Raw genomic sequence first — 26129 nt, 5'->3', positions numbered from 1 at the left:
TCACGGCTTAAAAACAGTGACACGAATCGATCGGCCAGGGTTTACATATTAAGATAACATATCAAATGTCCTTACGAAGGAGTGTATTGAATTATGATAGTCGGGTGTAAAATGAAGTAGTTTATAAAACATTTTACGTGTTAAACTGTTTCAATATTGCTTTACATGAAATAAACAAACGCAGAGATGTGCATTGTTTGTTTATGCATATAAAACGGATAGTAGCAAGTATTTTTGGCGTATACGTATTAACATTTTATAATTTGAAACGTGTAGATATTCAGCAAGTCGAAAGTTGGATGGTTGATATAACTCATGGTATAAACGTTGGATTATTATTTCATTTGTGAAAAATAACCGAAAATATGGAAGTCGCCGGAAAAAGAGTTACTGAAGAAGAGGAACTGATTGTTGAAGAATTTGAAAAGGAATGTGAACCATGCAAGGGTGAGAATGTTGCAACCACAGCGAATGGAATATGCCGCGAATGTGAAGAATATATGTGTAACACATGCTTTCGGCACCATTTAAAAGCTAAACAGTGCAGAAATCACGTTCTGGTTGACACACAATGTTTGTCTTTGAAAGTGGCTCATAAAAGTGCTGAAAATGTTGAGAAGTGTAACCGTCATACTAATGAACAAATAAAATTTTATTGTCGTACACATGACATTGTAGGATGTGGCGAGTGTATGATACCAGATCATAGTGGATGCAACCCTGAAAATATAAAAGGCTTTGCTAAAGGATATGAAGTCACTGAAGATTTCAAGTGTCTGAAGAAAAAGCTTAAAGGGCTTTCGGTATCAAATGATGACAACAAGATAAAGGTCCATGAAAACCAGAAAGCTATTAAATCGATGTATGAAAGAGCATTGAAAGATGTAAGAAAATTTAGAAAAGATGTCAACGATTATTTAGATAAGGCAGAAATATATATAATAAATGAGGCAAAGGACATTGAAAATAGGAACGCCAGTCTTCTGACCAAGCTGGAACAGGATTGTCAACTTCTTTCTTCTAAAATTACTGAAATTGAACAAATCCTAAACAAAGAACTATACTCGGACAGTGCACTGTTTATTCAGACTGTAAATTGCAAGCCCTTAGTTCTTGCTATAGAGCAGGGAGTATCCAGAGTGCAAACTACAAATTGTACCAAAGAATTTGTATTTGTACCAGAAAAGCAGATGCATCTACGTAGCTCCATACACAATTTCGGGCGAATTACAACTAAAGTTAGCGCAGTAAATGCCAGTTTAGAAGCTATGAAACTGCCTAGGGAAGAACAAGACAAGTCTATTCATCTTGAGGAGGAGCCTGTGTGGAAAACAAGAGACAAGAAGAAAAGTGGTTTGGCATTATTATATTACTACTTATTCAGAGGCAATATCAATTTATAACATTCGATCTTTTAACTGTAACTCTATGAGTCATTGATAAGTAGTATTTCAATTATATATGATTCATTGATAAATAGCAAAGAACAACTGGTGTATTGCCATATGAATCGACCATTTCTACCTGTTCTGGGCTGGATTTGTTATCAAAATCCCCGCTCATAGATCGTGAAATTTATATTCTAGATATTTTAGTAGCTTTATATCTAAAACCAAACTATTTTCAACAATAAAAAAAACAGTTGGTGACATTTCAAATTCACGATTTCTTAATTATGCTTCAACATTTTATGATTTCTCGATTTAATTTCAGAATTTCACTATTTCACGATTTCATGATTTCTCGATTCTACTTCAAAATTTCACTTTTCCACGATTTCTCGATTTTACTTCACAATTTCACACTTTTACGATTTCCTGATTTCTCGATTTCCCGACTTTATGATTTCTTGATTTTACATTGCATTATCTCGATTTCTAGATTTTACTGAAGAATTGCACGATTTCTTGGTTTCGTAAAATTGCGAGACTAAACAGAGAAATCGTGAAATTGTGAAATAAAATCGAGAAATCGTGAAATTGTGAGGTGAAATCGAGAAATCGTGAAATTGTGAAGTAAAATTGTGAAGTCAAAAAATCGTGAAATAGAAAAATCGTGGATTTGAAATGTCACCACCGGTCTTTTGTAATACGACCAGGACCAGTCTGTTAGAGATGTTAAGAGTCTGTTAGAGCTTTCTTCTTTTCCATCCGTTCCTACACCGGATTTCCATGATAGTTTTTGTTTAGGTCTCTTTGATACTAGTATAACATTTTATTTATTTTTTGAGTTGTAATTTTCATGGGCAATTTGATAATTGTGAAGTCATATACAAAAAATAGTAATATATACATCTATTTTGTTTTCCCAACGCTAATATAACTTAAAAATGTGTATGTAAATGTTTGAGCACATAGCCCATTAATCATACCAAACTCATATTAACTCAAAGTATTAAAATATGCTCTAAGACTGTTCTTGCCACACACATTTCTACATCATAATTTAAAATTTATTATTTTTAAATTTTCATAATGAACTTTTCCGTCTTCTAATTTGGACTGTACCATTAACTGTTAATAAGGTGCTTAGCAAAGCGATACTGACTAAAAAGCGAACAGAGCAGACCATGAGCAGACTGCACGGATATGAAGGCTGATCTTGGTCTGTACTGGTCGCAAAAGCAAGCTCACTTGCCGCCAGCAGGCTTAGGGTTAATCAAGTGTTTATGTAGTTTCATTAGACGAATATCTAATTCGATTTTACGAAGGGCATGTTTAAAAATCATATTTTTAGAAGGTCATCGTGGTGTTCTCTCATGGGACAATTACCAGGCCCGCGTTCTAATGAAATCAATGACATGCCCGTCGTTATTTGTGAATCTATCAGGAGAAATCAACAAGAAAATTTCAAGGACTGTTTCGAATCTCGATTCCATGAATACGAGAAGCGTGTGCATCATTCTGGAAATACTTCTGTTGTCTTACTTTGCCCCTCCCACACTGCGCTGATATTGCGGAAAACTTGCTATTTGCTCTATTGTAACTTGTCTGCAGTAAATCATAGCTGTGAATGTGAAATATATATTAGAAGACTGTTAAAAATTTAAAGTTATGTCACATGTCACGGAAAATTTCCGAATACCCCTCATGGTTATTTTCTGGTCTAGAAGGTTTAACCTTTTTGAGCAAAATGATATTTCCACCACGTGTTCATATAAGATGTAAATAATATTTTCTTTAGCGCATCTGAAACTTATTTTTACAGATGATCTCAAGAATAAAACAGTTTCAGTCGTAAGAGAAAACAAAGTATAGCAGAATTATAAATAATGTCATTTCGTTTCAGACCTAAAATCACCTCAGACATTTGCTGTCGGTGCACGTGTACGTTTAGCAGATCGGAATATTCATAAGGTAAGTAAATCAGTAAATTCTAAACACTAATTTTGACAGATTGGAATTACTTCGAATATTCACCACAAAAACTCTTATCATTTAATGATATTGATTTTGATACTGAACTAACTAGAGCTATCACTGAATGTGATGAATGTACCCCGACATACACTGACACAGTACATTGCAATTTGATGCACACAAGATTGCATAATTATGTGGACTGTATGTATATAGACTCTATGTATATGTGTCAGGACATGAGATTTTTGGCCCAAATGCGATTTTGTTCGAAAATGGGGTTTTCAGCTAATCTGACAGATTATCGTGTTCAAAGTAAAAATTTGCAATTTGACAATAGAAATCAGCCATTGTTATGGAGAAATTACCGCTTTTCGGACACCATATTTTCGTCTAACTGAATCAAAATAGAGACAGAATATCTTAATGCAAACTCCTTCTTAAAATAATATGAAAAGAAAATATATGATGAAATATCAAACACAACATGCAGTTTATTAAATTTATTTCTTTCTGCTTCTTTCTTTCATATTAGCACAAATTATTTTCCCCTAAAAATCGTTTCTATGGCAACACAGTTGTTAAATCCAATTTTGATAGTTCCTTGATAAATTTAGCCAAAATTAACATCTAGAAAGTGAAGTTAATATACTGTCAACATTTTCTAGTGTACAGACAGAGTTTAAAGATAACAGTTTTTTTGCAAAACTCTTATGGCTTTTTTTTGTACAAAATAGATTTACTGGATATCGAGTTAGATAGCATGACAAATCTAGGACATTAACCTTGACTCATCGGCATATTTCTTTGTAACTGGTAAGACAGAAAATCAGGCAAAAAGATATAATTATTAGAAATATTATTTATAAACTGATTTTTCTCAAAGTAGTAGTACAGATGTCATACTGATCAGTGACCCGTTACCATGGCAACAGTGATGTTTTTTCTAACCAAAAGTACCATTTCTATCAAGTTCTTGAAATAATTGAATATGTTAAAAGTGTTTTTCAAAATACTTTTTTCATCGAAAGCTGTCTACTTTCATATTCAAAAGTAAGAAAACCTCATTTCATGTAAACTGATGTGACACTGTTTGGGGTGTACATAATTTTCGGATACATACAACACAGTTACAACTCTTGCTAGTTTAAGGCAGATTCAAATGATAACATAATGTTTTGTTGATGCAGTTATTACTTAGAAAAGAATATGACCTTACATTTTCTTTTTGACAAATAGAACATGTAAACATGAAAGATGTTTTACAATAATTTATAGTCAGATTAATGTTTAATACCATGGCAACAATGCACTATATTCTTATAAAAATAAAAGTAGTGTTTATTGTCAAATTTCTTGAAACTGTATGATTATTTAAATAAAAAAAAAGAGCACTCATTGACAAGATATTTTATGCATGGAGAAGTTTAAAAAATATATATTCTGTAACTATTAAGACAGTTTTACTCTAACCATTTCGCTGCTGTTCTTGCAACAAGACATACTTCTACTAAACATTTCTCACAGTTGAACTGTGACAGTTCAGTTAGTTTTACTTTTTTCTTGACTGACTCCCATTTGTAGTTTGAATCAGCTTGATGAACTTTTGCAGAAAACATGGCCTTATTTTATGCACTTCTGTAACAGTTGCACTTTATTCCATTGGCACACTTTCAACTGGATGGTCAGCAAATATGTTAGTTCCTTGGGTTTCATTTCCATTCACTAATTCATAAAGAATTTTTTTTTTGGAAATTCTATCATCCTTCAGTCATTCTGCAAAACAAACATACATTAGTATTAGTAACTTTAAATAGAAAGTTACAGAATAGAATACTGTGAAGCATTTTTTAAAAATAAAAGTGTCTTTTTGTATAATCTACATAAAAGCATGACTAATAAGTATCCATCCATCCTTCAATCTTATAATTTTCAAGAATATAAAAGCTAGCTAATCTTCTGACATACTAGACATACACTTAAAAGAATTAATTCATTCAGTCTAACTAAATTAATACTCAAATTCTGCAACAGTTTCTTGGAAAAATACATGTATGTTAATATTCAATCATTATGCTTATTTCCCCACTCTCTCAATATGCTAGATATGTTTGTTGAAGAAATCTGTTAGTAATGATTTCTTTGAAAATGCTATTAATACAATCAGGTCATTTATGTGTATGATATTTTAAGATGTATTTAACTTACTTGTACTTATTTTAAGAGGAATTTATTTTTTGTATATATTTTTAGGGTGTATCTATCTTTCTTACAATAGAAAAACTGCAAAAATGAAGAAAATTACAAACCCACAAACTCTTCCAACATGTGGTATGTAGGCATGCCTTGAGAATTCCTTTTTTTGTTTAAGGTCACAGCAATATGCCAGATGGTCCTCAGTAGTTGATCAATAGTTGATCTGTAAAATTAAAAATACGCTCAACAAAATTCCTAATAGTTCAGTTTTTTATTGTATTACTATTTTGTTAATAATTATAATGCAAGTATTTACACGAAATTTCATGGACCGACATTTAAATAGGTACTACAGCTAATTATTGATTAATTTTGATCGACTCACCGCCAAAGTAACCGCTGTAGGCGTTTTGGCCAATTTAGCATATTTTGCACGTGCATGGCATGTGTACCAATATGCACGTGTTAACAAACACTTTTGGCATTACTGACGAAAGTCCTATTAGAAAAACACATATCATCGTTAAATTGACACAAGAGCAACGCACCCGGGCTGTCGGAATTATACAACAAAATTCAAAATCGGTTATTTCAATGAATTGTACTTTGGTTAAAGTTGGGGGCGGGGGGGGGGGGGGGTGTCACAGTTAGGTGTCTGCGCAAAATGTTTTTGATTTTATTTATACTTTGTGGTAATATACCAACATGTATTATGTTTCATTAACAAGTGTTACTGTTACCAGTTTTGACTTACTTTTATAGAGATTCACATTCAAAGTGGGTGGGGTAATCTGACATGTGACCAGCCACGAACACAATTTCTGTTATTTTTTTTTTAAATTGGTTCTAACCTTTTACCTGAAACTTTCATGATAAATAACTATGCAATGGACATTCACACAACATGTTGCATTTTAAATTGTACTGAATACTTTTTTCATCACAGAGCCACAAAGTGGTCTAATCAAATTTACTGATTTTCAATGGACGAACTTCACCCAAAAGCTAAAACATTTTTTATTAGTTGAGATATTAAGCTGTTATTTTCAGCAGATATTGTAAACTAAATAAAAAAAAAATGCAATATCAGTATACTCTGATTAATATTGGAAGAGTGGTACACTCTCAAACTAGGTAAAAGTGGGTGGGGTAAATAAATATTCGAAGCAACACTACAAAATTTGTGCAGTTGTTACGAAATGGCATCAGATTGTCTATTACTATCTTAATTGTGCCCCCATGGTGGGGGCATATAGATTTGCCCTTGTCCGTGCATCCATCCGTCCGTGCGTCCGTCCGAAGTTCGTGACGCGCCTAGCTCAAAAAGTATTTGATATAAATTGATGAAACCTTGCAAGAGTCTTTATCATGATATGAACTTGCTCACCGTCTATTTTTCGTCTGGCTCCGCCCCCTAATTTTACAGTTACTGCCCCCGAAATAGTAAAAAATGAACATTTTCTCCTTGTGACACGCCTAGCTCAAAAAATATTTGATATAAATTAATGAAATCTTGCATGAGTCTTTATAATGATATGAACTTGCACAGCTCCTATTTTTCGTCTGACTCCGCCCCTATTTCTAGAGTTATGTCACATTTTCACATTGTGACACGCCTAGCTAAAAAAGTATTTGATATAGATTCATGAAACTTTGCATTAGTCTTAATCATGATATGAACTTGCGCATCTTTTATTTTTAATCTGGGTCCGCGCCCTATTTCTAGAGTTATGGCCCCTGAAATAGTCAAAAATGCACATTTTTACCTTGTGACACGCCTAGCTGAAGAAGTATTTGATATATTTATCATGATATGAACTTGCGCACCTACTATTTTGTATCTAGGTCTGCCCCTTATTTCCAGAGTTATGGCCCCTGAAATAGTAAACAACACCCTGTGTCCTACTGACACATTCTAGTTTTATTAAATACAGACTTGATTCATAGATTTTTACAAAAAAAAATCTCTTTAATAAGACTTTTTTCATGCGTGGAATTGAAAATCAATGCAGAAAATTTATTGTTAATTTGAACAACAGATTTCCTCAAAATATACTGCCTCAGGCAAAACCTTTTGTTAAATACTTTGAGCTTTCAGGGTTAATTTGGTTTGTCTACATGTCATGTTCAAGGTCCATGCTTTTTCCATGACACACGTGTATAAAGTGGGATTTTTTTGTTAAAATTTATCAATCAATGCTGTATTTATTAATAAAATTAAGACAGTAATAAACAATCTGAGGCCATTTCTTAACAACTGCACAATTTTTGTAGTGTTGCTTCCAGTATTTATTTACCCCACCCACTTTTTCCCAGTTTGACTAATATTAATCAGAGTGTACTGATATACTGTGATTTTAATGTTTATTTAGTTTACAATATCTGTTGAAAATAACACCTTAATATCCCAACTAATAAAAAATGTTTTAGCTTTTTGGTAAAGTTTGTCCATTGAAAATCAGTAAATTTGATTAGACCACTTTGTGGCTCTGTGATGAAAAAAGTATTCAGTACAATTTAAAATGCAACATGTTGTGTGAATGTCCGTTGCATAGTTATTTTATCATGAAAGATTCAGGTAAAAAGTTAGAACCATTTTAAAAAAAAATAACAGAAATTGTGTTCGTGGCTGGTCACATGTCAGATTACCCCACCCACTTTAAATGTGAATCTCTATAAAAGTAAGTCAAAACTGGTAACAGTAACACTTGTTAATGAAACTTAATACATGTAGGTATATTACCACAAGGTATAAATAAAATCAAAAAACATTTTGCGCAGACACCTAGCTGGGCCCCCTCCCCACTTTCGAAAAAAGAGCGCGGATGGTAGATGACTAACGAGTGAAGGTTCCCGTAAACGGAAATAAGGTTACAAATGGAAATAACCATCAAAGTAACAGTTACAAACAAATAACATCAAAATTCTATTGACATTTTAAAAACAGTAACACACGTGCCGTAAATGTGTTCCAGCTAGCAAAATTCGGACTGCTCGATCCCATTGTTCTTGTGTCAGTTTCACCATAATATGTGTTTTTCTAGTTGGACTTTCGTCAGTAATGCCAAAATTGTAAACGAACACGTGAATGTTGGTGCATATGCATTGCACGTGCAAAATATCCAATATTAGGGAAACGCCTAATGCGGTTACTTTTGCCATGAGTCACCAAAAATAAATTAATAATTAGCTGCAGTACCTATTCAAATGTCGGCATGTGAATTTTCGTGTAAACACCTGCATTATTGACAAAATAGTAATACAAATATAAACTGACCGATTTAGTCTGCCAATATCTGAGGAAAATGTGACTTCTGATGGCATTTTTTGTTAATGCTCGGATATTATTATAAAAGTGTTCCTTAGGATCAAACATGAAATTTAAAATGGGTTGTCGCCTTCTAGGGTTCATCCTTACAGTATAGTGGGGTCAAAGGTCAAATGAGTGCATTTACGAATAAACTACACCGCTGTGCTCTCGTGTTGTTTTCATATAAACATCTAAATTGGTTTTAAAGGTGGTCAATCACATTTAAACAACATTTAATGACATTTTTTACTTTTTGTATATTCTGGTAGAGAATTATTTAAGGAACAAAAAGACCGCTTACATAGAGTTAGATTCCTATTTGAAATGTATATTTTATTATTTGTATAAAATTTTGTAATTACTCCCCTTTAATATGAAAGTATATAAAAAGCTGGGTATTTCTTTTTATTTCGATACAATGTCTAGTTTTACATTTGCATTTGGTAGACATATCAACTATTGAACAATCTGAACCAAAATGCAAGTTGTGTGTAGCTTCTGAATTCATTTATTTCCAATCTATCTTGGTTGCGCAACCAAGATAGGCAAAGGGAGGTAATAATAATTTTTCAAACTTGCGTTTCTAATGAATTCCATCTAAATACATAATTTTTAATGCAAATATGTTACAAATATATTACAATATGTCTAATATTTATACATTTCCTTAGGCAAAGTATGTTTATCAAATTTATACTTATGATAAAATAACTCTATCTTGGTTGGGCAACCAGGATAGGAAAATGAAATTTTAAAAATACCTCCAGTGAAAATCTAATTTGTATTAAGTGTTAAGTGAACATAAATGGGTGTAAATGATCAGATGCTAAAGTTTCGAACAAATCCGTTACATGGCCAAAATATGATTATCCACCTTTAATATTGTTTTTCAACGCCCTTTAGTATTTTGTAAATAAAACTGATGATAATATTAAAATATTTATATTATATATATTGTATTATATAGAATAATATATATCTGGGACAAGTGGCATACGACAGCAAAGTGTGTTATATATAACAAGTTTGCCAATCTATATATATGGACCGGATCAACTGCAAAAATATGTTTGGTATTGTCGTATCCAGGGGTTATTTTAATGTAATTTCAAGGTCACAGAAATGTCAAGGTCAAAAATGAACTTTTGAAAATGACTTCTATGGTACTAAAGATATCAAAATGGTGCGTTTATTAATTACATACTCAACAACTTTTCTAACTCCGCACCTGTTTTTTTTCTTTTATCGCCAAATTTTGACAGATTTGGATGAATGTTCTTCACAATGTTTAATGATTATTTTATTATACTAAAACATAAAAACGACCATAGCCTGAATTATATTCATGCAACCGTAAGGGTAACAATAAGGTAACCCTTAAATTAAATATCACATAATTAGTAAATTGATCACAGCACAAATTCAAAGTATCATGTTGTGATTGTTCAACTATGTTTAGTTGAAATTGAACACCCGTCAATATTTTCAGTATGAACATGTTAATTTTATATCAGGTTTTTGACGTCATTAATGACACCAATTAATGACAATATTGTTTAATACTGCAGATGGCAGTACTTGCCACATAGAGACCAGCACCAAGTTGCATCCATTCTGTGACGTTTAATTTTTAGGTTACATTATTTGAACTGTCACGGCTCATTAAATGTACCCACAGTTGATATCGCTGTTATGTTTATCTAATTGAACTGGTCATTAAACAATGTGTTCTATTTTCATTTAAATCTGTCAAAATTTGGCAGAGATAAAAACAGAAGTAAGATAGCAATAAAATTTGAATTTAAGCTTTGAACTGACTATCAAAATATTATTTACATATTGTACACCTTTTGATAAATATGTGCGAAAGAGAAAATATGGTTGGTTTCGAGGAAGAAGACTACAACGGAAATGAATTACATATAAATATATAAAGATACTCTCATTAGCAGTTAAAATCAATTTACTGTCATGTATACAACCAAGTATTTTAGCTCAATAAGGAGAGCGCAGATCAGCATCGAGAAGTTGGCACTGACATCGAAGATCGAAGATCGAAGATCGAAATTAAATTTCTAGCCAGCTTTAAATTTCGAGCCAGCTCGAAGATCGAAATTTAAAATTGCATATCAATTTCGTGCTAGCTTTTAACTTCTAGCCAGCTCAAAGATCGAAGTTCAAGATAGAATTTCGAGCTGGAATTGAATTTCGAGCCAGCTCGAAGATCGAAATTCAGATTTTCTAAAACTTGAATATCGAGCTGGGGTTAAATTTCGAGCCAGCTCGAAGATCGAAATTCAAATTATCAAAAAGTTGAATTTCGAGCTGGGGTTGAATTTCGAGCTAGCTCGAAGATCGAAATTCAGATTATCAAAAAGTTGAATTTCGAGCTGGGGTTGAATTTCGAGCTAGCTCGAAGATCGAAATTCAGATTATCAAAAAGTTGAATTTCGAGCTGGGGTTGAATTTCGAGCTAGCTCGTAGATCGAAATTCAAATTATCAAAAAGTTGAATTTCGAGCTGGTGTTGAATTTCGAGCCAGCTCGAAGATCGAAATTAAGATTTAAAAAAAAAAATGAATTTCGAACTGAGGTTTAATTTCGAGCCAGCTCAATGATAAAAATTCAGATTTTAGAAGGAGTTCAATTTCGAGCTGGGGTTGAATTTCGAGCTAGCTCGAAGATCGAAATTCAGATCATCAAAAAGTTGAATTTCCAGCTGAGGTTGAATTTCGAGCTAGCTCGTAGATCGAAATTCAAATTATCAAAAAGTTGAATTTCGAGCCTGGGTTGAATTTCGAGCCAGCTCGAAGATCGAAATTAAGATTTTAAAAAAAAATTGAATTTCGAACTTGGGTTGAATTTCGAGCCAGCTCTATGATAAAAATTCAGATTTTAGAAGGAGTTCAATTTCGAGCTGGGGTTGAATTTCGAGACAGCTCGAAAATCGAAATTCAGATCTTAGAAAAAGTTGAATTTCGAGTCAGCTCGAAGATCGAAATTCAGATTTTTAAAAAAAGAGTTGAATTTTGAGCTGGGGATAAATTTCGAGCCAGCTCCAAGATCGAAATTCAGATTTTTAAAAAAAAGTTGAATATCGGGCTGGGGTTGAATTTCGAGCCAGCTCGAAGATCGGAATTCAAATTATCAAAAAGTTGAATTTCGAGCTGGGGTTGAATTTCGAGCCAGCTCAAAGATCGAACTTCAAATTATCAAACAGTTGAATTTCGAGCTGGGGTTGAATTTCGAGCTAGTTCGTAGATCGAAATTCAGATTTTAGAAAAAGTTAAATTTCGAGCCAGCTCGAAAATCGAAATTCATATTTTAAAAAAACTTGAATTTCGAGCTAGGGTTTAATTTCGAACCAGCTCGAAGATCGAAATTCAGATTATCAAAAAGTTGAATTTCGAGCTGGGGTTGAATTTCGAGCTAGCTCGAAGATCGAAATTCAAATTATCAAAAAGTTTAATATCGAGCCTGGGTTGAATTTCGAGCCAGTTCGAAGATCGAAATTCAAATTATCAAAAAGTTGAATTTCGAGCTGGGATTGAATTTCGAGCTAGCTCGAAGATCGAGATTCAAATTATTAAAAAGTTGAATTTCGAGCTGGGGATGAATTTCGAGCCAGCTCGAAGATCGAAATTCAAATTATCAAAAAGTTGAAGTTTGAGCTGGGATCGAATTTCGAGCTAGCTCGAAGATCGAAATTCAAATCATCAAAAAGTTGAATTTCGAGCTGGGGTTAAATTTCAAGTCAGCTCGAAGAGCGAAATTCAGATTTTAGAAAAAGTGGAATTTCGAGCTGAGAATAAATTTCGAGCTAGCTCGAAGATCGAAATTCAGATTTTTTTAAAAAAATTTTGAATATCGAACTGGGGATGAATTTCGAGCTAGCTCGAAGATCGAAATTCAGACTTTAAAAAGAGTTGAATTTCGAGCTGGAGTTGAATTTCGAGCCGGCTCGAAGATCGAAATTCAAATGATCAAAAAGTTGAATTTCGAGCTGGGGTTGAATTTCGAGGCAGCTCGGAGATCGAAATTCAGATTTTACAAAAAATTGAATTTCGAGCTGGGGTTGAATTTCGAGCTAGGTCGAAGATCGAAATTCAGATTTAACAAAAAAAAAGTTGAATATCGAGCTGGGGTTGAATTTCGAGCCAGCTCAAAGATCGAAATTCAAATTTTAAAATGAAGTTGAATTTCGAGCTGAGGTTGAATTTGGAGCTAGCTCGAAGATCAAAATTCAGATTTTAGACAAAGTTAAATTTCGAGCTGGGGTTGAATTTCGAGCCAGCTCGAAGATCGAAATTCAGATTTTAGAAAAAACTGAATTTTAAGCTGGGGTTTAATTTCGAGCCAGCTCGAAGATCGAAATTCAGATTTTAAAAAAAGGTTGAATTTCGAGCTGGGGTCCTACACGCAAAACAAACACCATTTTTATGATTATGATCTTTTTGGAGCATTTGGAGCTTGGGTCCTACACGCCGTCCTACGCGCAAAACAAATACCATTTTTATGATTATGATCTTTTTGGAGCATTTCGACAGCGGGAAAGGGAAACTATATCTTTTAAGGTATTTTGTTTATTAATATGGGATACACAGGTCACGTGACAATGTGTATTGACTCGATCACTGGGTCAAAGCTATTAAACGTGTGAATGAATACACATGGGCGTGTTTATCGGTACGTTCTCGCAACTGATTGGTTCGCTTGGTAAAAGTATGTGCACTGACAGTGGAAAGATGTCCTGGTATTTGTTTTGTTAGAAGTAGGAATTACAATAGTATTCAGTCATTGTGGATTAATAATAATACAGATGGGAGTATCACTGGATGTCAAAAGATGCATTAGTAAGTTGATTAGAAACATTATTATGTTTATTATTTTAAATACTTTGTAACAAACTCACACAGCACATGGGCGAAAATGCTGTGCTGGGATTCAGCTGTCATTGAGAAGCTAAATGGGCACATCTTCAAAGCGCTAGTGCAGACATGTGCTTGAAAATAGCATTTCGGTCGGCATGTGCTTTGTCTGAATTAAATTACTTATTTTACAGTTAACAGTTGTAGGATAGGTGCAAAATAACGCTGTACTGTCCAAAGTTCCGGGAGCACGCTCCCAAGGCCGCGGCTAGGGATACCCAGCACGACATGAGTCTCCATGGTCACATGGATTCCCATGTGATGCCGCATTCCCAGCCCGTCACCGGGCCCGCGCCCCGTCACCAGTGACACCAGCGCGTTACTTCGCACCAGCATAAATGATTATGTAGACATGTAGAATATACAATTATTGATTCTTGAGCCATTGGATATGATGTGATATTCACCGGAAAATGGCAATATTGACCGAGGCGATAACTGTTTTATTATATGGGTTCAGGTTTATGAATAACTAACAAGTATTTAATGCAACATATTCTATGTTTGAAAGTAACATTAGCTCTGTGAAAACTTAATAACGATTAATTAAATAAAGACACTTAAATTTCCCGGAATCATTCAGTGTGTATATACGGTTTCTTAAAATATCATTGAAATATATTGTAGTCGATTGTAGCTAGTTATCACTGGCTGGAGTAACACCTGTAGCTGAATTTCCCACTGTTCATATTGTAACTAGAGCTACATGTCAGTTCAACTGCCATTCTATTTTTAGAAAGTAGTGTTTAATGGGGAAAACCCACTAAGCAGTAAACATGAAATATATTTTGAAAGATGATGAGCGGTTTCGGCCAATGAAATTCAGGTTATTTTAAGAACATATAACAATACAGCTTTAAGGAAACAGTCGGATGTTTGCATCAAACATCAAGCATTACGAATTCAGACAAATAGTGTATATACATAGGCCTATAAGACAAAGCTTTTATAAAATACATGAGTATACTTCTTCAGGATCATGTCTTGAACCTTTTAAAGAGTATTTCAATAAATTTACATAAAATGTTTAATGGAGGAGTTGTTTAGAAGTTCACTGAATTTAAAATATATTCAAGGCGTGTATATGGATGAGGGCAAATCACGATAGCTCAATGGTCATCGTCTATAGCCTGAAACTTGGAGGTCGTAAGATCGAAACCGTTCAGTGTCTGTGTTTTATTTCACAAATTTTAAAAAGCACTTTGAACATGTACATTTTATGCAATATTTCCTTTATTGTATTTTCACAAGTATTTTTTTGTTTTGTTTTTATCTTTTTTTCGGAGCCTGAAAGTGTTTTTTGATAATTTGAATTTCGATCTTTGAGCTGGCTCGAAATTCAACCCCAGCTCGAAATTCAACTATTTTATAACTTGAATTTCGATCTTCGAGCTGGCTCTAAATTCGACCCCAGCTCGAAATTCAACTTGTTTATAACTTGAATTTCGATCTTCGGGCTGCCTCCAAATTCAACCCCACCTCGAAATTCAACCCCAGCTCGAAATTCAACTTTTTCAAAAATCGGAATTTCGATCTTCGAGCTGACTCGAAATTCAACCCCAGCTCGAAATTCAACTTCTTGATAATTTGAATTTCGATCTTCGAGCAGGCTCGAAATTCAACCCCAGCTCGAAATTCAACTTTTTGATAATTTAAATTTTGATATTCGAGCTAGCTCGAAATTCAGTCCAAGCTCGAAATTCAACTTTTTTATAACTTGATATTCGACCTTCGAGCTGGTCGAAATTCAACCTCAGCTCGAAATTCAACTTTTTGATAATTTGAATTTCGATCTTCGAGCTGCCTCGAAATTCAACCCCAGCTCGAAGTTCAACTTTTTCAAAAATATGAATTTCGATCTCCGAGCTAGCTCGAAATTCAACCCCAGCTCGAAATTCAACTTTTTGATAATTTGAATTTCGATCTTCGAGCTAGCTCGAAATTCAACCCTAGTTCGAAATTCAACTCTTTTTTTTAAATCTGAATTTTGATCTTTGAGCTGGCTCGAAATTCCTCCCCAGGTCGAAATTCAACTTTTTCTAAAATCTGAATTTCGATCTTCGAGCTGGCTCGAAATTCAACCCTAGCTCGAAATTCAACTTTTTCAAAAATCTGAATTTCGATCTTCGAGCTAGCTCGAAATTCAACCCCAGCTCGAAATTCAACTTTTTGATAATTTGAATTTCGGTCTTCGAGCTGGCTCGAAATTCAACCCCAGCTCGAAATTCAACTTTTAAAAAAATCTGAATTTCGATCTACGAGCTGGCTCGAAATTCAACCCCAGCTCGAAATTCAACTTTTTCTAAAATCTGAATTTCGATCTTCGACCTGGCTCGAAATTCAACCCCAGTTCGAAATTCAACTTTTTGATAATTTAAATTTCGATCTTCGAGCTGGCTCGAAATTCAACCCCAGCTCGAAATTCAACATTTTTTTTTAAATCTGAATTTCGATCTTCGATCTGGCTCGAAATTCAACCCCAGGTCAAATTTCCACTTTTTCTAAAATCTGAATTTCGATCTTCGAGCTGGCTCGAAATTCAACCCCAGCTCGAAATTCAACTTTTTGATCATTTATATTTCGATCTTCGAGCTGTCTCGAAATTCAACCCCAGCTCAAAATTCAACTTTTTCTAAAATCTGAATTTCGATCTTCGAGCTGGCTCGAAATTCAACCCCAGCTCGAAATTCAACTTTTTGATCATTTATATTTCGATCTTCGAGCTGTCTCGAAATTCAACCCCAGCTCAAAATTCAACTTTTTCTAAAATCTGAATTTCGATCTTCGAGCTGGCTCGAAATTCAACCCCAGCTCGAAATTAAACTTTTTTTTTAAATCTGAATTTCGATCTTCGAGCAAGCTCGGAATTCAACCCCGGCTCGAATTTCAACTTTTTCTAAAATCTGAATTTCGATCTTCGAGCTGGCTCGAAATTCAACCCCAGTTCGAAATTCAACTTTTTGACAATTTGAATTTCAATCTTCGAGCTAGCTCGAAATTCAGCCCAACCCGATATTCAATTTTTTTGATAATTTGAATTTCGATCTTCGAGCTGGCTCGAAATTCAACCCCAGCTTGAAATTCAACATTTTTTTTTAAATCTGAATTTCGATCTTCGATCTGGCTCGAAATTCAACCCCAGCTCAAAATTCCACTTTTTCTAAAATCTGAATTTCGATCTTCGAGCTGGCTCGAAATTCAACCTCAGCTCGAAATTCAACTTCTTGATCATTTATATTCTATCTTCGAACTGTCTCGAAATTCAACCCCAGCTCGAAATTCAACTTTTTCTAAAATCTGAATTTCGATCTTCGAGCTAGCTCGAAATTCAACCCCAGCTCGAAATTCAACTTTTTGATAATTTGAATTTCGATCTTCGAGCCGGCTGGAAATCCAGTCCCAGCTCGAAATTCAACTGTTTTTAAAATCTGAATTTCGATCTTCGAGCTGGCTCGAAATTCAACCCCAGCTCGAAATTCAACATTTTAATAATTTGAATTTCGATCTTCGAGCTAGCTCGAAATTCAACCCTAGTTCGAAATTCAACTCTTTTTTTTAAATCTGAATTTTGATCTTTGAGCTGGCTCGAAATTCCTCCCCAGGTCGAAATTCAACTTTTTCTAAAATCTGAATTTCGATCTTCGAGCTGGCTCGAAATTCAACCCTAGCTCGAAATTCAACTTTTTCAAAAATCTGAATTTCGATCTTCGAGCTAGCTCGAAATTCAACCCCAGCTCGAAATTCAACTTTTTGATAATTTGAATTTCGGTCTTCGAGCTGGCTCGAAATTCAACCCCAGCTCGAAATTCAACTTTTAAAAAAATCTGAATTTCGATCTACGAGCTGGCTCGAAATTCAACCCCAGCTTCAAATTCAACTTTTTCTAAAATCTGAATTTCGATCTTCGAGCTGGCTCGAAATTCAACCCCAGTTCGAAATTCAACTTTTTGATAATTTAAATTTCGATCTTCGAGCTGGCTCGAAATTCAACCCCAGCTCGAAATTCAACATTTTTTTTTAAATCTGAATTTCGATCTTCGATCTGGCTCGAAATTCAACCCCAGGTCAAATTTCCACTTTTTCTAAAATCTGAATTTCGATCTTCGAGCTGGCTCGAAATTCAACCTAAGCTCGAAATTCAACTTTTTGATCATTTATATTTCGATCTTCGAGCTGTCTCGAAATTCAACCCCAGCTCGAAATTCAACTTTTTCTAAAATCTGAATTTCGATCTTCGAGCTGGCTCGAAATTCAACCCCAGCTCGAAATTCAACTTTATTTTTAAATCTGAATTTCGATCTTCGAGCTAGCTCGGAATTCAACCCCGGCTCGAATTTCAACTTTTTCTAAAATCTGAATTTCGATCTTCGAGCTGGCTCGAAATTCAACCCCAGCTCGAAATTCAACTTTTTGATAATTTGAATTTCAATCTTCGAGCTAGCTCGAAATTCAACCCAACCCGATATTCAATTTTTTTGATAATTTGAATTTCGATCTTCGAGCTGGCTCGAAAAATTAACCCCAGCTCGAAATTCAACATTTTTTTTTAAATCTGAATTTCGATCTTCGATCTGGCTCGAAATTCAACCCCAGCTCAAAATTCCACTTTTTCTAAAATCTGAATTTCGATCTTCGAGCTGGCTCGAAATTCAACCTAAGCTCGAAATTCAACTTTTTGATCATTTATATTTCGATCTTCGAGCTGTCTCGAAATTCAACCCCAGCTCGAAATTCAACTTTTTCTAAAATCTGAATTTCGATCTTCGAGCTGGCTCGAAATTCAACCCCAGCTCGAAATTCAACTTTTTTTTAAATCTGAATTTCGATCTTCGAGCTAGCTCGAAATTCAACCCCGGCTCGAATTTCAACTTTTTCTAAAATCTGAATTTCGATCTTCGAGCTGGCTCGAAATTCAACCCCAGCTCGAAATTCAACTTTTTGATAATTTGAATTTCAATCTTCGAGCTAGCTCGAAATTTAACCCAACCCGATATTCAATTTTTTTGATAATTTGAATTTCGATCTTCGAGCTGGCTCGAAATTCAACCCCAGCTCGAAATTCAACTTTTCGATAATTTGAATTTCGATCTTCGAGCTAGCTAGAAGTTCAACCCCAGCTCGATATTCAAGTTTTAGAAAATCTGAATTTCGATCTTCGAGCTGGCTCGAAATTCAATTCCAGCTCGAAATTCTATATTGAATTTCGATCTTCGAGCTTGCTAGAAGTTAAAAGCTAGCACGAAATTGATATTCAATGTTGAATTTCGATCTTCGACCTGGCTCGAAATTTAAAGCTGGCTAGAAATTTAATTTCGATCTTCGATCTTCGATGTCAGTGCCAACTTCTCGATGCTGCGCAGATCTAAGGATCGCGGGATCGTGAGTCGATCCCCGGGAGAGGTGTATGTTCTCGATGATGATTTGATAATAGACATTGCCAGGAGTATTTTCGTCATCCACTTCTTAATCATTTTGAAATTGGAAAAAGCTGATACTTGTAGAGACTCTAGAAACAGTGATTAGGTTAATTGACCGCCGTTACATGACTGAAATATTGTTGAAAGTAACATTTACATAAAATTATATGGAATGCTTCTCCAGCTTCTAAAGAAATTATTTCAATACTGGTGATAATTCATTTTACTATATACCTATATAAATTGTATAAAAAATCGGCTTGTATTTCACAATTAAATATGAACAGACAGACAAAAATTCCGTATTGTACCTTCCGTATTGTATGCTTCCGGACTATTTTCATTAATATGTATGAGCCGACACATTTCTAAAAAAAGCGCACATAAAAACTTCACTAAGTTCCATTTAATATCCATTAAACATTGAAGATTTCTTTACAGAACAAAACAAGAATCAAAATGGTAAATTAAAGATATATAATAAAAGGGCTATTATAACAGTAGCTAGATCTGGGACTTTGTATTCGGCTCCTGTAGATTTTGCAAGGTCGGATCAAACCCGGCGCTTGCGCGCCTCGTGAGATCCGATCTAGCAAATCCACTCGAGCCGAATACTGCGTCCCAGATCGAGCTACTGTTATAATAACCCTATTATATTATATAGATTTATGTTAATTTGCCCACGAGGTGATGGTTAAATAGGACCATTTTAGAGGAATAACTGAAATATTGGTCACATTATAGGTGTACCTAGTACATGTACGGTAATAAACAAAACAGAACAGATCTCTAGGAATTCAACTATGTACTCTATACACCATGTCTTTGATTTGCTCTAATTTCTTTCCTTTTTTCTGCTATCGGTCAGACATTTATCATCATATTTTTTTTGGTATAAGGAAGAGATTTAAAATTCAAAACGATGGATTTATAATAAACAAATACTGCCGATTGAATATGTCAGGCTAATACATCTATAGCTTGTAAAGTGGGACTATTATTCCATTATATTGGGTTTAATCATTTTCTGACGTTTATAACAAAAATGCACTTATTGACCTTTGAACTTGTGTTGAGACCTTACTATGACCCTTAGAAGACGACAGCCACCCCCCCCCCCCCCCCCCCGCCCACCCCACACCCCTGAAACTTTTCCAGTTTTTATAAAGTTAACAATGAACATGGCTGTCGGGCATTAACAAAAATGCCATCAAAGGCAATTTCTAGGCAATCTTAATTAGGAATTTTGTTGAGTGTAGTTAAGTAACCTAACATGCATTATGCACAAGTAAGGTTGTTAATTATCACTTGTGGAAATTAGGCATGGTTACATGTGCAGATTCTATGTATATAACATAGTAACGAAAAGCAAAGTCCAATAACTGCAGAATATTTATCTTAAAGGACGTAACATGCACCATGAAAAACTAGGGTTAGTCTAATCAATTGTGTGAAGTTTCATTAACTGTGAAAATGTTGAAGAGCAAAGTTCCCCAAAAAAATTATTTAGGTCAGACAGCCTTTAATTATCAGGTAACAGCATACGCGACATGGAACATGTGGAAGCCCTCGTAAACCTGCTAAAAAGTATGAAATATGCGATATATACTTGTAAGCGTTCCTTTTGACAGAGATCACATTAGATTTTTTCGATGACAACTATGTACAATACACTCAAGCACTAATTTTTTTTCCAGAGTAACCCACTGTTTAGCTTATATTGTTTTCGATTCTAACGTGTTATCAAGTATTATAATGTACATCTTAAAGATATTCTCCAAACATTTGCCCTATTAGTGAACGTTTCTTTTTCTGACGCCATGACGGTGTACTTTATAGGGATAACGCATGTTGTTTTTTTCGTGTTATAACATCTTCAGAATCCCGAGGGATCGGTTGGCGCCCACGGTAGGACAAGGGTACCAATTTGTCCAGAGGAATCCTGGAGACGTTATAACACGAAATAAACGTGCGCTAACGCTATTCTGGCATAAAACGCTATAACGCTAAAACTGATAAATGAATACATTGTCACTCAATGTCGTTACATTTTCAAATGAATTGTTTTTTACGTTGACGTAATTTCCTTTTTTAATTACCCGTATTCCAACCGTAAAACGTTTTCCTTGTCTCTTTTCGGTGTTGTTTTAAAACAATAGAAAACGTGTGTTCACTAGCTGTTATAATTCATATGTGGGCGTTTTATGCTAGAAAAGCGTAATATTTGTACCTACGGTCTCGACCACCAAGCAATCCGTTGATATTCTGCAGACATCATAACACGAAAACACGCGTTATCCCTACATGCATTACATTGCATGTATTGCGTGATAACAGATAGTTTCAGTCTTATCTTTTTAATAGGGTATTAAATGTGTTGGTGTTAGAATATGCTCTTACGTCGGCGGCTGAAATATTTTTGAAGGTTCACATATTGATATATTTGACATGTTTGAAGGATTTTTGTTATAATTTTGTGTACAAATGTTTACTTATATGTGAAAGAAAACAGTACGTCGTACAACCGCTTTCAATAGAGCTGTGACATTTTTATTATAAATTCATGTTTCACAATTGCTTCAGTATTTCTTCTGATCTCATCGTTCTGTCTTCAGTATTACGACCTGCCCCTTACAAGTCTCAAACCTATTCTGGCCTTAGGCTATACAAACAAAAATCAAAATGTAGTTTTATGAACTTTAATGAAAAACATGTATATATTGATGTTTGTAAGTGTATGAGACTCTAATAAACAATTTTATATCGTTAGCTGACGTTTGGACATGGCTGAATTGGATACGTGCATAAGGAGTTATTCAAAATTTTTGCCAGGAAGCTAATACTAATAGTACAGTAACGAATAAATTTGATGGAGCATTTTTATTCTTCAGTTTAAAGCAACATGCCTCCAGATTTGGCTAAAAATAATTTAAATTTTGGTCATGTTATGAACATTAGACCCTTCGGGTCGCGTGCATGTTTTGCACAAATCAATAATTAATTTTATATCCAGGTCGTATCCTAGCTTGATATATGTGTGTATAGGTTCGGTCACTAAAACACTAACAGCTAGCCACTGGTTAGGAACTTGTATGTTAATCTCAACCTATTTAGGAAATGTGTTATGACATAAAATATTGGGCTTTTCAACGGCATAACAAATGGAATTGTAAGCATCACGCATGGTAAACAGAAGCGCTGTTATATTCCCGTAATTAATTGACCTCAATCTATTTTCAGTTATTAAGAACATCACTTTTTAAAGCATGGTATTTGTTTTATTTATTAAAAGTGTATCTCAAATTTCAATTATTTTAGTCTTGAAATGAGCGATCACAAAAAAAAACTGTTCAATAATATTACTTTCAGTTCAATATGGGCGGGCCTGGTACTGTGACAGCTGTACATACAAACCCTGGCCAAGTCAGCGTGACATGGGATGCAACAGGATTAAAAACGGTTCATGGCATTTCTCAACTTAAGCTTATTTGAACATTTTCCCACCACGCCCGCGATGCAAAACAATTATGTTTCAGGTGCGTATAATTATGGAAAACAGCATCTGTAACTTCTAATGAAGGAGTTTAGGACAATGAAAAGCACGTTGTGTAACAATTCCTATTTCCAAACAAAAATCAGGATGGGATGAGAAGTATCAAATACATAAGTATAGGTCTGGATTTTGTTGAAAATCTAAATCGCACTACTATAGACCTCTTGCTCATTCATACGATTAAGTGTATGTATATTTTAATAAATGATTTCCGTTTGTTTGTTTTTATCTTTTATGTTTTCGATCATTTAATTTTCTCTGTTTTCTTTTTTTATTTGAATGATGAAAGTTTCCGAGTTATTTTAGCACAAACACATCTAGTTTTGCGAACCAAGGAAAGGAAACAATAATAGCGTGCTGACGTGCTTGACAAAATTACACGAAAGCGAAACTCACAAGAGCGCGCTGCTCGTCGGCCTAAATAAGTAATATCAATTAAAATCATTAGCACAAATGTGGTTCTCGTAATCTTTTAGCATATATATTTATATATTTTAGATACTTCGAAAAAAAAAGCTTTTATTATCACCCTTTCCTTGGCTTCGGCGTCGGTGTCGGCGTAAACATCACAAAAGTTTTATGTTGTCAAAATTATGTCCTTTAAGTTTGAATTTATTCCAGGTATAGAGTATTGCATTTTATCAAGATTTTTTTAAAAAAGAAAACAAGAAAAAGAAAAAAGCTTCACACATAACATGGTTTCTGAGATGCCCTAACAGGAGTTCTTAATTTAACTTTTACTTTATTAAAGGTTACCCTTTGTAACTTCGGAATTTTGTAAAAGTAATGCATGCGAGCATGTTGCTCAGGAATAACTTGATTTGAATTGATTTTCTAGATTGTTCGCATCTCTTTGGCATCATAAGATGATCTCACATGGCAAGTTTCATAACTTTTCCTTATATTTTTTTTCAATTATTTCCCCTTGTTCTACTTAAAACAATTATGCTACAGCTTTTGTATGTATCAGACGGGAAATAGTCGAGCGATCTGTCATTAGAAAGCTCTTGTTTACATTAATATTTATCAATGAATCCAAAGCCTTTATAAATATCAACACATTAATTTTCATTAAAGGACGAGATATGATATGATATACAAAATGACCCCTAGATAATTAGAATATGAAAACTCCATAATTGAAATTTTTACTTTAAAAAAAGAAGAAGATCATAATCACTAAAACTATGACTTTTAAAAACTTCAAAACCAAGTTATTAGTACAACTCAGACCTTCAAAAATGTCGAGGTCTGTGACTTTTATCGTTTTTACACGCGATTTACACACTACATGCTCGAGTTTCATTGTGAGCCGGACCTGGTGTCAAGCTGAAGTTTTGCTGAGAAAATAAGGTTACTAAAATATACATTTTCAGAAAAAATCACCCTGACACTCGGTCCGGTTTATATTGAATTCCCACTTTTATCGCAATTTTTAGCCTCATTTTTCAGGAAACAGGATAATGCGCTCATCTCTGAGCAACCGAGCATCAAACAGATAGCGAGAGTTTTTTTGTTATCACGATCTGATAACCAAATGTTGTTTTTATAATATATGTTTGGGGAATTACTTCAGTGTGTTGAAAACCGGAGAGCAGAGACCCTTAATTGTGATGACATTGTGCCAGAAACCACCACCACAAGCGATTGTTGGACCGCATATAGTAGTTTGTGTCTTCAGGGCTTCAATCACAAAACACTCAATCAACTTTGTAGACTATGAAACAGGAGCTCATACAAACACAAAATGGTGACAGCCATGCCGTAAAGAACTCTGATCTTAGGGACGCAAGCTCATCAGAAACTTAAGTATTGCCGTGTTCTGGTAAAATAAATGGTTGTCTTTTATTTTCAAACACTGAATGTACGCACGCATCGAATGTCCAGTAAGAGCAATAATGTTGGCGTAAAACATTTTCTATTCATTTGATCATATTGTTGAAAGTATGTATATTTTCTAAAATAGTTTTCATATTGTGTTGTTTTTGACAGGATATTTGTTTTGAAAGTCATAAGTTTGATTTATCTCAAATATAAGCTATGTTAGGTCAAACGTTGCTGAATTACATATGTCATATCCTTTCTTAAGGTTCTTTTGGTATTGTTGTACCTTCACGATCCACGATTAGGATTTTATTTTTTTCATACAGTAATAAAGTAAAGAACAAGAAACTTTTATTTGAATGTTATACAGCATCCTTTTTTCATTGTTAAAACGAAGAAAGCAAGATGTACTCGTATGTTTGTTTCAATTTACAACACATGAGACATATCAATGAGAGATAAACATACTTAACTTATAAAATCAATTAAAAGCTTTGATCAAGTAGGGTTTAGATGTGCTTAGTATTGTGTTTACTGAAGGACCCTATTGCATTAATTGGCACAAGTGTGAAGGTTTATCAGAATGGCTGACTATTCAGAATAAAGGGCAAAAAACTAGTTGAATAATTGTTCGGGATTATGGTCAACATAACAATACATATTCACGTAGCATTTGAAATTTGTTTGACAAATATTCATTTTAAATTAACAAGCGCAGAAGCCGTTTATTTGTAACCATCGTAATATGTACGTAGATCAAATATAACCACATGTATAGTACGCGAGTTTTAGACAATCTCTGTCTGCTTTTTCTTTTACTTAGTTAATACGCTCCTAAATAAATTTCTATAAACAGTAGATATTTTAGTGTGATGCATTCTTATATAACACTATTCATAATTTTGTTTGACCATGTTACGTTTTTGTGTATATTATGCTTATTGTTGTAAATCAAATTAACTAGAACATTTGTTTTCAACCTTTGTAATCAGAAATTAATTAATTTATACTGATTTGTTTAGGCTCGATTGTGATGAAAGATTCATAGATACTGGAACCACTATTGAGTCCGATTCCTGGAAAAACCAGTACTGATGTTATATGAGAAGTCATGGTCGTGACCCCGTCGGGGCTCGAACCCACGACCTCTCGATTGAGCGGACGACACCTTACCCAACACTTAGGAGTTAATTCATTCGTTAATTTATATTGTGTGCGCTTTGTATCAAGTAACTCTGTTGCTTCATTGTTTCACGATTGTAATAAAATATAAAACACTTTGTTTCACTTTCACTTATCATTGTTTTTTGTTGTTGTTTTGTTTCTTCAATTTAAAGTAGAACCCCGTATTAAGGTCACTCCTTAAGACAACTTCATTATGAAGACCACTCATTTCCAGAACGGAGTTATTTCTTCTATATGTCAACAGTTGTAAGGCCCATTAAAGGTACCAATCCGCCATTTTCTGTTTAGACTACATGTTGATGTTCAAAACTGAACCTAAAACACCTGAGGCAGTATTCATAAAGCATCTTAAGTATAT

The 26129-nt window shown here is 34.2% G+C and overlaps 1 protein-coding gene across 1 annotated transcript; it reads left to right on the top strand.

Annotated features, from left to right (window-relative positions):
• Positions 1–89: 89 nt before the first annotated feature.
• On the top strand, positions 90–25867 carry LOC128550891 (E3 ubiquitin-protein ligase TRIM71-like). Its single transcript, XM_053530866.1, has 4 exons — positions 90–1353; positions 3289–3356; positions 22579–22745; positions 24339–25867. Exons 1-3 carry the CDS (start codon positions 366–368, stop codon positions 22699–22701), a joined length of 1179 nt encoding a protein of 392 aa, XP_053386841.1. The 5' UTR covers positions 90–365; the 3' UTR covers positions 22702–22745; positions 24339–25867.
• Positions 25868–26129: the final 262 nt, after the last annotated feature.

Source organism: Mercenaria mercenaria, chromosome 19 (genome assembly GCF_021730395.1).
Source record: "Mercenaria mercenaria strain notata chromosome 19, MADL_Memer_1, whole genome shotgun sequence".
Lineage (NCBI taxonomy): Eukaryota > Metazoa > Mollusca > Bivalvia > Venerida > Veneridae > Mercenaria > Mercenaria mercenaria.
The sequence above is the reverse complement of the archived record's forward strand: the minus strand, read 5'-3'. Positions and strand labels throughout refer to the sequence as shown.